This window comes from Populus trichocarpa, chromosome 4 (assembly GCF_000002775.5).
Source record: "Populus trichocarpa isolate Nisqually-1 chromosome 4, P.trichocarpa_v4.1, whole genome shotgun sequence".
NCBI lineage: Eukaryota > Viridiplantae > Streptophyta > Magnoliopsida > Malpighiales > Salicaceae > Populus > Populus trichocarpa.
The window spans coordinates 8,411,634-8,425,243 of record NC_037288.2 but is presented as its reverse complement, the minus strand read 5'-3'; the positions used below and the strand labels follow the sequence as shown (position 1 = coordinate 8,425,243).

The 13,610-nt window shown below is 31.8% G+C and overlaps 2 protein-coding genes across 2 annotated transcripts; both read left to right on the top strand.

Annotated features, from left to right (window-relative positions):
- Window positions 1–370: 370 nt before the first annotated feature.
- On the top strand, window positions 371–3,342 carry LOC7456834 (glycosyltransferase BC10). Its single transcript, XM_002305136.4, has 2 exons — window positions 371–1,151; window positions 2,664–3,342. Exons 1-2 carry the CDS (start codon window positions 642–644, stop codon window positions 3,306–3,308), a joined length of 1,155 nt encoding a protein of 384 aa, XP_002305172.4. The 5' UTR covers window positions 371–641; the 3' UTR covers window positions 3,309–3,342.
- Window positions 3,343–12,952: 9,610 nt separating this feature from the next.
- Window positions 12,953–13,610, top strand: LOC112327276 (L10-interacting MYB domain-containing protein). The gene is made up of 2 exons (XM_024599646.2): window positions 12,953–13,273; window positions 13,377–13,610. Exons 1-2 carry the CDS (start codon window positions 12,953–12,955, stop codon window positions 13,608–13,610), a joined length of 555 nt encoding a protein of 184 aa, XP_024455414.2.

Sequence of the window (13,610 nt, the reverse complement as noted above, 5' to 3'; positions counted from 1 at the left end):
ATTTGCCTAATTGAAACAGGAATTCGGTTGGGAATATTTTTTTTTATGTTTTAAAAGTGTTTTAAAAAAGTTTGAAATCTTTTTATTTACTTTAAATTAATATTTTTTAGTGTTTTTAGATCATTTTGACATGCTGATGTCAAAAATAATTTTTAAAAAATAAAAAAAATATTATTTTAAAATATTTTCAAGTAAAAAATACTTTAAAAATAAATCAGAATTACACTTTCAACACGCGTCTTTTAAGAGGAACAAAAAGCTATAAGACAAGAAAATCTAGTGCTCAAGCAAAAATTGAGTACAGATGTGGTTGCTTGCCTAAATTTAAGCGAAGGGCAAGCTTTAGTGTCATGATTCTCTGGTTTTGTCAAAATAGTTCTGCTGGCTATTGCGTTGTCTACGATTATGGACCACGACCAATCGCAATTTGTCCATTAATTTCTTATTAGGTAATGGAATTAGACTTCCTGGGAAGAAGTGAAAAAAAAAAAAATGGTGCTGGTCTATTACTACGGGAGAAGCGAATTACAACTCATTCTGGCTACCATTACTTACGTTCCAAGTATTTTCAAATCAACCAGCTAGTTCCTGCAATTTAAATTGAGAATCTTCTCCCCTAATCTCCAACAATATCAGTAGCAATGGCTAACGAGCAATATCTACGAACCCTATCGACTTTGATCCCTTTCAAGCCCCATTCACAACTAGCCCATGTCTTCCATTTCATGTTCTTCGTTTTCGGCTTGTCACTTGGAATGATAGTTTGTCTGTATCTCAGGAGTTTCACTTTACAAGCCACTCCCAGCCCTATGTTTTCACCAATACCATCAAAGTCATTGCTGGTAGAAACAATAAAAGGAACGCATATTTACATGAAAGAACAGGAACTCCTCGCAATGCACAATATGAGTGACGAGGAGTTGCTGAGGAGAGCATCCATGGTCCCGATAGTTCAAGAATCTGCTCAGAAACAGGCTCCAAAAGTGGCTTTTATGTTCTTGACAAATGGGCCACTTCCGTTGTCTCTCCTGTGGGAGAAGTTCTTTGAAGGACATGAAGGACTCTACTCCATTTATGTGCACCCACATCCCTCTTACAATGATTCATGGCCTCGAAGTTCTGTCTTCTTTGGTAGAAGAATTCCTAGCCAGGTTAGCTTCTTTCAAAATCATTGCAACTTCAACATGAAATCCCTTACTCAATGAATCACTGTTTGAAAGTTCTCTTCTTCTTCTTCTTCCTTCCTTCCTTCCTTTTCTCTTTGGTAATTATACAAGTACCAAAAAGGTCTCCATATTTATTTCTTGTATATTCTTTCAAATTTCTTCCTTAAACATACCATTATTCAGTGCTAAAAGTGTTTTTTTGGGTTTCACTATGAAACTATTTTCACCTTTTCTATTTAATCTATGCATTTTTATTTTTTATTATCTTAGAGGTTATTTTACCAAGAATAAATTATTTTTATTTTGATAAACACATCATGAAAATAAGTTCTATTGATATCAAATATAAAAGAAAAAAACTCTTTGAAATATTATAAAATTACAAAATAATTAAAAAATAACTAATATTTAAAAAACATGAATTAAAATTTTTTAAAATGAAGAGTGCATTAATTTAGATTTAAAGAAAAAAACTAATAAACCGATAAACTGAGAAAATGTTATTAATTCTATTTAAAAGCTAAAATAAAAAGCCAACCTTTCTCTTAAAAATCAAAGATATACAGGTATGCAAATATTTAACCATGACTTATTTAAAAAAAAAAACAATATGTGTTTTTATTTCTTCAAAAAAACCCAATTTTAAGTGGTTTTTACTTGAAAACACCTAAAAAATACTATAAAAATATTCATAAATCACTTACTAATTTCAAAACAATACCCCAAAATCACTCAAGAAACAAGAACCAACCGAATCTAAACTGATCCGATCTATTTCTTCTAAATGTTTATAGAAAAAGATCATCATTATCAAAGTACTCCTCTTGTAATTAAATGAAACTCTTACACCAAGATCGATTATTTTTGTTTTCGGAATGTGGCCAATCGATAATTTTTTTATTGTCTACCATTTTCCGACGACTTTCTTTCTTTTATCTCAAATCTAGGGACTGGAAAAGAAAAAAATAAACTTTTGAACCAAAATAAAAATTCTAAAAACTTTGAGATTGTACCATGCATTTTCTTCATGGTTTATATGGCAGTTCTCTATCTTTTAATTTTGTCTTTCTACTATAATCTAAAACATTATCGCATAGCATTAGGCCATAAAAGAATTAAATAAAAAAATCCTGAGGATAAAATTAAAAAAAATAAAAATACAATAAGCTTTTGGACCAAAATGAGAATTCTAAAAACTTTGAGATTGACCTCACATTTTCTTCGTGTTTTATATAGCAATCCTCTATCTTTTAATTTTGTTTTTCTACTATAATCTAAAACTTTATTGCATAGCATTAGGCCATAAAAGAATTAAATAAAAAAATTTGAGGATGAAATTAAAAAAAATAAAAATACAAAAAAAAAGGAGGAGCTTCAATGTTTTTATAATGAGTAAAGCAGCTGGAGAAAAACTATAGTTTTTTTAGTTTATTTGTTTGATTTGTTTTTTCTTTTATGTAGCATTATTCTAAACTTTGTTTATATTCTGTGTTGCAGGCAGTCTACTGGGGAACTGGAACAATGATAGATGCCGAGAGACGCTTGTTAGCGAATGCCCTTCTTGACTCCTCCAACCAAAGATTTGTCTTGCTCTCCGAATCTTGTATTCCACTGTTCAATTTCAAGACAACATACGACCACCTCATGAACTCAAATATAAGCTTCCTAGGCTCATTTGACGATCCAAGAAAACCAGGTCGTGGTCGGTACAACCCTAGAATGTGGCCTGCAATAAACATTACCGATTGGCGAAAAGGATCACAATGGTTTGAGGTGCACCGAGACATTGCGGTTCACATTATTTCCGATCAAAAATATTACCAAATCTTTCAAGAGCATTGTCACCCGCCATGTTACATGGATGAACATTATTTTCCAACATTGGTGAACATACTTTATCCTGAATTAAATTCGAATCGGAGCATCACTTGGGTGGATTGGTCAAGGGGCGGTCCTCATCCAGGGAAATTCCGGTGGGCTGATATTACAGACGAATTCTTGAATCAAATTCGGCATGGTTCCGAATGCGTTTATAATGGTAACACAACCTCAATGTGTTATCTCTTTGCCAGAAAGTTCTTACCTCAAACACTAGAACCTTTGCTAAGGATCGCTCCTTTGCTGCATGTTTTTGATCCTTGACATTCTTGTCGAAATGGTAATTATTTCTCTCAGTGGCTGTGAAGTGCGATATCCTTTTCTCAGCTTGAAATCAACCCATGAAAGAAATTAAACAGTTTGGCTTTTCCCATCAAAATATCTTCAATTTCATTCACGTTCAAGCTGGGGCGTTCTCATCAAGGCATAAGTAGGTATAAATCATATCATCAGGCTTTTTAAATGGATTGAAATGGATGGTGGTGCCCTTTGCTGTGTGCAAAGCACCAAATTAAGAGAAAACTCCAAGCACGTACATGCACCTCCATATCAGCTCAGCCATGCGTGGAAAAACAAATACGTTAAAAAGGACTTGTCCAGTTTCCCAATCTTCACTGATAATGACTAGGCCGGCACCGAGATATTTGTTTCCATGTGCATGGCCGGCACATGAGTTCCGACATCACAAGTGGGCAGTAGGGTGTTTATATCTCTATAACAGCTCAGCAAGTTCTACCATTATAATCATGGTTATGACTCCATAATGTCCTTTTCTAGAAAAGAGGAATATCACTGCATTATGCATTGGGATATTTTATAATTTCACTGTCTGTCCAAACCAAATTGAAATGTCGGCACTTTCTGAGGTATCTTTAAAGGAATCCAAAGATATCTGATGAGTATCTGATCTTGATCTCTATGGCTCTGAATCATTAAAACATTGAACCATAACTCTCCGGCCATGACCGCACCGCACCTTGTAATATGGCACAAACGTGCTTCCAATATTTTTGGATTTTTTTTTTCTAAAAGCAACTAAGATGGCCTCGTAATAAGTTCATGGACTGAAATTAAGAGAAATTAACATGATCAATAATTCAAGTTTGGATTGAATTATATACACCTCAAGGAATTAGCTGGGATTGATCTTACCCGCAAGTTGAAGTTCATGATTGCAAGATAATCTCTTAATTAAACCAGCAAGTCCACTCTATGCTAAATTAATATAAAGAATTCATGCCAATGCAGTTTTATTATTTATGAACGTTTATTTATTATAAATAATTTACTTCTTCCTTCTTTATTATTAAAAAATAAAAATAGAAGTAAAAAATAATAGTTTTAATATGAAGAATAGTATGCAAGGACCTTAATTAGAATCTTAAGAAAAAAATGAATTTAAAATTTTAGAAAAAAACCTTTTAAACCAAACACAATTGGGTTTGAGTGGGTTTATCGAATTGAGTAGGTTAATAATACTCTATCTGTTCTAATGATTGGGTTGTCAATTCTTCGATCGAATTTAAAATTTAGTTGTTTTCTTTCTCCTTGGATCGGGTTGTTTTCTTTCTCTCTTACGTACTTTGTCATTGGCGCGATTGGTGGTGTTGCTTAACACCTGGAGAGTTACATTAATGAAATGCCAAGCACAAGTAAATATGTCTATTTCGATGGAGCAGTTGAAAATGTTCTAGTTGAAAATTGAATGAATGAAATGTTATTCTTACACTAAGGTCAGGGGAATCGAATCAACTACTGAAAGGGTATTGTTCAAATGAAATTGCAATTGTCTAAATTGGTATTCAATTTCTCATTCAACAGTACAAACAAAAAATTTGTGATTTTGTTATATATCTTGTTATAAGATAAACTTCTTACACTTGTGAGTTTTTCTAATTTGTTCTTTAGTTTCTCATTCTTCTTGCACACAAAACAAGTCCATGATTATGGACGCAAGGTGTTTGAAAAAATACATGTTCAAAATGTGGTTTCGTGGACCACTATAATTGGAGGACTTGTTTCTTATAGAGATATGGATGTTGCTCAACGAGCTTTCAATCAAATTCTAACAAGAAATTTGTGGGTGTATCATTTATACAATCATAGATTTTTCAAGATTAACTTTGAACTTGGATTGTGGGTTCTTTATGGGTTTATCAAAGCTTCATGTTGATTTTGTGAGACTATCATTTGCTATAAAATCCCCATGTTTGTAGTTCATAGAGAGAAATATTTTGGAATAATTTTTAGATATATTCTATGGCTCATCTTTGAATTGCTTGAAACGTATTCTTCTTTTAGTATTAATAGGTGTTATGACCAAGATGAGAGATTGAATGAAAGGTTTTTGGTGACATGTGTATGATCGAAGAGAGAGTGATATGAATCATTGAGCATCACCAAATGATCTATTAGATGTACCAAATGGGTCCATTAAAAGGTCTGAAACTAAGAGGATCTAAGAAGAATTGATTGAGCTGATTTTGAATTTTTTGATTAACAAGTTGCAAATCTGCTAGACTAGATCTATATGCATTATTTGGAGCATATTTAAAGCTATAAAGATTTGAGCAAATGACTGTGGCATTTGATAAAATACAAAATCAAATAGATAAGATTAAAGTTATAATTACTAATTTGCCACAATCCCAAATGATTCTTAATTTAAAGAGGCAAGAGAAACTGAGACTTTAATCTATGAATGTTGATGAATAACTTACAATGCTTATAAAGAAAACAAATAAACTAATGGACGAAAGGGGAGCTGCAGACCAGCCCTGAAAAGATGCAAAACATTCAAGTGGTATTACACTTTTAAAGAATTTAGAAGTTGATTCATTTGAGTTGGATGCTTTAAGGAGTGAAAGTCCAATAGATTCATATATTAGGAAAGATAACACTAAATAAAAGGTCGATCAATAGGACATAAAAGATTCTATGTCAATTCATGTTTTGAAAGGTTTATAAGGTGATGATACAAGGAAAAACATTGTTGCTACCTCAATTGATACATTGAAAGAAAATGATTTCTTAGAGCATATCTTTATTGTTGAAACTTCTAATGCATAAGTCATTGGCAATGCTACCAAAGTTAATTGGGTTGAAAAATACATGAATGACTCTGTGAAAGACAAAAATTAGGTTGTTGAAGCTTTTTAAAGTGAGATTTCAAGTAAATTGACAACAATTAATATGTTTTTGAGTAATGGGAACATGATGGTTTTGAAACACATACAAGTTGCACTAGTTAATGAACATAACATAATAGGTCTTTCAAATGATCCCTGAAACAATATGATAGTTTATTGAAGAGTCTGGAGATTAAGGAAAATAGTGATGTGGTTAAGAGAAAATAAAAAATAGATGGGTCATTTGTGAAGAAAAAAAAAAGAGTGTTAAGAGAAAAAACAAAGAAGTATGAGATCTTTTTATACAAGAAAGTGTTGTAAAGACCTTTTGTTATACTAACAACCCTATATAAAATATTTTTTTTATTTGTTGGAGGATTATCAGGATGTATTACCCATTAATGTTGTTCTTATTGTTTATTTAAAGACGAATCCATTGAGAAGAGGAGGAATGATGTGAATTAGTAAACATCACTAAAGGATCCATTAGAGTTACCAGTTGGGCCTATTACAAAGTATGAAACTTAGAGGATTAAAGAGAAATTGATTGAGTTGATTCTGAATATTTAGGTTAAAAAGTTTTAAATCTATGAGACTAGACTTTTGTGTACTGTTTGGGCCATATCTGAAGCTATATGCGGAATATTGCAACAATTATAGTTGTGTTGGAAACTAAACATCTCAAGTTTTTCATTTATTTTTAGTAGGCTCAATAAATCATCAATGAAAGAGACAATGACATGTTTGAAATCAGAATTGAAATTTATTAACAAACAAGGAAATTCAAAAAATGATTTTTTTCATTTGATTTATGAATTCTTATAAGATAAGAATTTAATTATACGTGGAATCCTTATTTTGCAAGGATTCTTTACTTTTCAAGAAGATCAATTAGGCAACAATCCTTATTTCACAATGATGTTTTAAGCAACAATAATTCTTATTATTCATGGACATTAGAGATAATTTTGGGCTTATTTTAGCTAATAAATAGTTGTACACTAACAAGCATAACTTTTGATTTGACTATTGGATTAAGTTGAAATCTTTTTAGAAAATTTTAAAGGCCTTTTTTTTTCTACAGGGTTAAAATTTCATGGTGATAAAAAATTAGAAAGGTCTTCGATAAAGACCAGAAGCTATTGTGTGGGATTTCCATTAGTTTCCTAGTTAGTTTAAAATTCTTTTTCCTATTTGGATCAATACTCTTTTATTATTTTTCCAAAATTGTTTAATAATTTTTACATACTTTAAATAGGGTTATTTAGTTTGTATTTAGGTTTTTTGTTTTAACAAACTTTGATTTCAAAATAATATTTTGTGTACTTTTGTGAGGACTGATCATACTTGTTAGTTCTTCATTAAACTGACTTGAACTTATCAAAGATCAACTGTCTTTATGATATTCTACCTTATACTTTCAGTTCACAATTCTTTGTAATGATTGGGATGGGGTCCTCGTTCAATAACTTTGATGCCTTGATTCAAGTATACATTGTCTTGAGTTTTTTTTTTACTATTTTTAAATTTGATTTTAGCTTTCAATGATTTGTTTGTTCTTCCTTATGGGTTCACGGGTTCTTACTCTTCAGGTTCGTATCATGGAGATTAGTAATTGGTGATGAAGGTAGGTTATCGATAGAAAATAGGTATAGTTTAATGATTTGGTTTTTTAGATACAGTTATATGGATATTGTGGACATAAAATCAATTATAATGACAAACTTGTAATATTTTTAAACTATTTTACTAATCAAGTTTGCTCTTTTTTGAATCGGTATGCAAATTGTTATCAATTATATAAACAATTAATAAAACTTGAAACTTAAGGACAAACAAAAACAATATATAAGCAATATGTAGAGATAATGAATTTTGCAAGTAATAAGCAGAAGACAAGATAAAGAACGTGAGTACAAAGATATCATATATAGGAATTTATCTTGAATTTCTCATGCCTACATCTAGTCTTCAAGATCCACTTGAGATTTCTCAATCTACTATGCATTTTTACAGATTGAAAAACAAGTCTCTTTTACAACCTTTGATTTACCCTTAATCCAAGTGTTGAACTATTGCCACTCTCACCTCACCAAGAAATGTCCCAATAAGAAAAAAAGTACTCAAATGATTGTACCCATCTCAAGAGTAATCAAAGTTATGCCTTATAACACAATATGAAAGATTTCAACCAATTAAGTTATCAAGAAAGATGAAATGAATACATAAATGTTTCTCTCGCTTTCTTGGCACTTTTCCTTGTCTTTCTTGCATATAAAATACAAAAAAATGGATGTTGTTTATAGAGGCTTCAAGTAACTAGTCGTTACTTTATAAATGAAAGTGGCCATTGCACAATGTCTTACTAAATTGAGCATGAATCTACCTAAAATCAACTCAACCGGTCCCAGAGATCTACTTGGTTAAGAATGTAAGGTCAAGATGAGTTGAAACGAATACTTAAATTCATTGTTTAAAAATTTGGAACCATACTATAAATCATAGCAGATTTAAGCAAAAATAAAAAAAAACTTAGATTTTATCAAAACTTCATTGTTTATACTTTCATAAAAGTGATGTTGTTTTACTCTAAATAACAATTTTTGATTTATCAAAACTATTTTTGTGTAGTGAAAGGAATGGTAGTAATGATAACGAGGAATAGATTGAAACAAACCGATATGAAAATAAACTAATGGTAGTATTATTGGGTTATATTGAGAATTATGTTCAATTTGATGTGTCAAGAGTCAACTAAAATTAAAATAAGGTTTCTAAACTAAAGAATAAGCTTTATTTTTTTTTATCAAAATATATTTGATTTATCAAAATTATTTTTGTGTAGTCATGAAAGGAATGGTAGTAATGATCGACACCGAGGAAGATATTAAAACATACTAGAGGTATTAAAAGCTATATTTTTTTTTTGTTTAACTTTCATAATTAGTATTATGGTTGGAGTATTTAGTATATTTAGAGATGTTAATCTTAGTATTTTTCTAGTTCTATTCTTAATGTTTAAATTTCTTTGCGTACTAATTATGTTGGCATAATTGTTTTGTGTTTAATAAAAGTTTAATTATTTGATACTCGTTTCATAGTTTGATGTGTTAATCTATCATAATTAACATATCCTTGTCTTAATTATTGCCTAGTACGTACTATTAAAATATACAAGCGGGTGTTAATCTCTTGGAAAGCATTAAGATCCTCATGTAAATAAAAACAAAGATTATATGATTAAAATATACAAGCGGGTGTTAGATTAATATTTCATATCATGATTGAATACAACTCGTGTAAATAAAAAAAAAAGAATAAAAAGAATAATTATCTAGTAGGTGATCCAAAGGTAAAAGTTTGGGATTAAAAGATTATTCCCCCTGTTGTTTCAGGTTCGAGCCCTGTGATTGCTAATATGATAGTCATTGGAGGCTTACATAGTCGTTAACTTCAGGGCCCGTGAGATTAGTCGAAGTGCGCACAAGTTGGTCTAGACATCCACGTTAATAATAATAATAAAACAAAACAAAAAAGAATAAAAAGCAACATTGCCTTCCAACAAAGATTAGAAGCTACAATGTTACTTTGCTAAAAATTAGATCACTAGTAAAAAAATAATTTTATTTTTTGAGGTATAATTAGAATTCAATTAAATATGTATTCACTTTAGTTAATAATACCAAAAAAAAAGGAAAATAGTTAAATAATTAAGGAGATATTTTATTTTCAAAAGAAAACACTAATAATAAGGCCCTTTTGCATCTGCAGTCGTTATCAACCTGAGATAGTCAAATGATTTTAGTATCATTATTTCTGCTACTGCAAGATATTGATGACAGGTATACTTTTTCCTTAATTGCATCTTGTTCGTTATTTGCCTGCAGGTTTGAGTGTTCAAGACCTGTGAAACATAGTAGTCTGGTCCAAGCTTGTCGGAGAGACATGAACAATAATTTTCCAATGTCATGTTATGTTTTCATGGTTAAAATACTTTCTACTAGATTTTTGCTTGGTATTTCACTATGATTAAGTGTTTATGGATGTGTTGGTAGTTAATGTCATCCTGAGTTTTTTTTTTGAAGGTTTGTGATTTTTCTCTTAAATCTTCCTAGTGTTCGGTTCTTTTTTTTATATATATATAAAAAAGAACCGAACACTAGGAAGATTTAAGAGAAAAATCACAAACCTTCAAAAAAAAAACTCAGGATGACATTAACTACCAACACATCCATAAACACTTAATCATAGTATATATATAAAAAAGAACCGAACACTAGGAAGATTTAAGAGAAAAATCACAAACCTTCAAAAAAAAAACTCAGGATGACATTAACTACCAACACATCCATAAACACTTAATCATAGTGAAATACCAAGCAAAAATCTAGTAGAAAGTATTTTAACCATGAAAACATAACATGACATTGGAAAATTATTGTTCATGTCTCTCCGACAAGCTTGGACCAGACTAAGCTGCATTTTGAATGGTTAAAAAAAAATTTGATGATATATTATTAAAAAGTTCGAGTTATGCATGAAAATAAAAACTAATATTTGTGTAATCAACAAGAATTTATTTATATAATTTCAAAACTTATTTTGAAGTTGAGACTTAGAATGTGTTCAGTGAGACTATGATGGTGTTTGGATATGCTGGTGCTGCTGCGGTTGAAAGAAAAGCAGTGTTATATATGTTTGGCTAACCACGAACCACAGGTTATTTGTATGTGGGTCCCAGGGAAAACTACGGTTCAAATGCAAAAAGTGAAAAGCAATTACACATTGCTTTTCATGCGTTTCTCCTCTCTCTCATCACTGATAATTTTACAATTACTTTCAAGAACAACCCCTTACTTTCCCAACTGTCCTCTGTCCCTCTTTCTTAATTTCCCAACAGTCACAAAAAAAAACCCAACAAATTGATGGTGGAAGGTTGTTGTAGATCAATAACGTCCAGTTTCAACATTTCCCTAAACTGGTCCTCCATGCGTTTCACTTCTCTCTCACCACCGAAACTTTGCCCAGTAACCACTGTCAATTACGGTCCTCACAACCTCACAAATTTTTTTCTTGTTTCGGTTACAAATCTATGTAATTGATGAACTAAAACCCCAATTTCCTTCCCCAAACTGTTCTCCTCTCTTTTCTCTTGCTACAGCCCCATTTCTATTTTGCCCTAAAAAACCACCAACGCAGGAGCAAGCTTCTTCCTCTCTGTCCATTCTTTCCCAACGAAGATCGAAAACACAAACTTTCACCGATCTGTCCCTCCACTGTTACAATTACAGAAAACCCCCAAGAGATTCGTGTTGGGAAAGTTCCACGAGTGAGATACTAGTAAGTACTGTGCGTTCCCTTTGTCAATTTTGTTTCACATGTTGCTCAAAATCTAATTTCTGTAATGGGTCTCTATTGTTTTTGTTTTTGCAGAACAAAGCTGCAGCACCGTGGTGGTTTGCAGAATAAAGACAGAGACTGAGGTCAGTTCCTGCCTTGTCTCCATCTTCATTTCAGTTTTTTGTATATGAAACATTGCATGTCTGTGATGCTACATGCTCTATTACTATTAACACTGCAATTGTTGAATTGATCTATAAATTTCATTGTTGTTGCTGCTTGTGTTCTATTTACTGTGCCTTCATCAAATTTTTTTAATTTATAGCAAATTTCATTGCTTCTTCTGCTTGTCCTCTGCTTTGCATGTGTTTTTAATTTTTTTCTACTTGAAAACTTGCGTTTCTGTGATGCTTCTGTGTACTGTGTTACCCATGTTAATTTTATAGTAATTGTAGCTCAAAATCTATTTTATCTTCTGGGTCTCCATTGTATCTGTTTGCAGGACAAAGCTGCAGAACCGTGCTGGTTTGGACACCTAAAGAGATAGACTGAGGTAAGTTCCTGCCTTATCTCCATCTGCATTTTCAATTTTTTAGATGAAAAATTGCATGTCTGTGTACCTGCATGATCAATTACTGTGTGTTCTGCAATTGACAAATTCCATAGCTGTTGCTGATTGTCTTCTGTTTACTGTGCCTTCGTAATTTGTTTTGAATTTAAAAGAGTTTAATTGCTTCCATATACTGCTTGTCTGCTATTCTTTATTCTGGTTTCGTTTTTTATGTTTACTACCAGCTGACAGTGCTGCTGCTGGATTATTTGCTTACTGGAAACAATGTCATGCTTTGAAATTTCATTTATGTGTTGTTCTGCATGGTCTGATATGTTTGTTATGCACATTGATAGTGTTTCTGTTTGAGCAACTGTTGATGCCTTTACTGTGTGTGTGTTTATTGTAATCGTAATGAGTGCCCTGTTAGCATGGCATGTAGGATTATGTTTATTTCTACTTGTGCAGTCAAAATCAGAATTTTGAGTTTCTTTTTTTTTGTGTTTGCATGCTGCGAAAGAAAGCTGAGTTTCTTTGAATGTAGAAATAGATTATGTTCTGTTTGTTTTTTTCCCTCTGTTTTTAGCTTCCAAACAACATGATGGCAATGAAGTGTTGCTTGATAATTCAAAAATTATCTCATGGCTGAAACTTAGTTTTCTGAACAGTTGAAAGTAATGGGTTGCAATTACTTTTCATTACAAATTAACATGAACATTCTCATTCAAATACATGCATGGTTAATGTTTGTTGCTAACCACACAGCTTTTGTAAATGCTGAACATTGAGTGTTTTATTAGTGTTTAAGTCCACGGTTTACTGTTGCTGTTTTTTTGTAATTCATATCAGTTATTGATTTTAAACTTTTGTTAAATGTGTTAAAAGATATCATGGAAGGTCTTGAATCTTTTGATAAGGCTGCTTGGACAAAGGAAATGTTGCATGTATTTTGTGATATATGCATTAAGGCAATTGATATGGGAATGAGACCTAATACTCATTTCGATAAAACGGGGTGGAAATTTCTTATAACATCATTCAAAGAACAAACTGGCCATGCATTTACTAAAACACAGTTGAAAAACAAATGGGATGGATGCAAAAAGGATTGGAGGATATGGAATAAGCTGGTTTCTGAAACTGGTATTGGCTGGAATAGTGAGTTAGGCACAATCGCAGCTAGCGATGAGTGGTGGAAACAAAAAATTCAGGTACATTCTTTGTCATCCTAACAATTTCTTTTATTGTTGTCAAATTCCAACCCCAAAATTTTAGTATTTTGATCCTTCATTACTTGATTTAATTTATATGCAGGAAATTAGAGGAGCCAAAAAATTCAGACATGTTGGTATTGAGCCGTCTTTGAAGAATAAATTTGACCGAATGTATTCCAACGTTGTCGTAACTGGAGCGTATGCATGGGCTCCTTCATCAGGTGTACCTGCTGGTAGTGATGTTGATCCTGGTACAAGCAATGCCGACATTGCTCATGATGGTTTGGAAGAGGGCAGTGGTGATTCGGAGGAAGATGTGATTCCAGATTTCTAG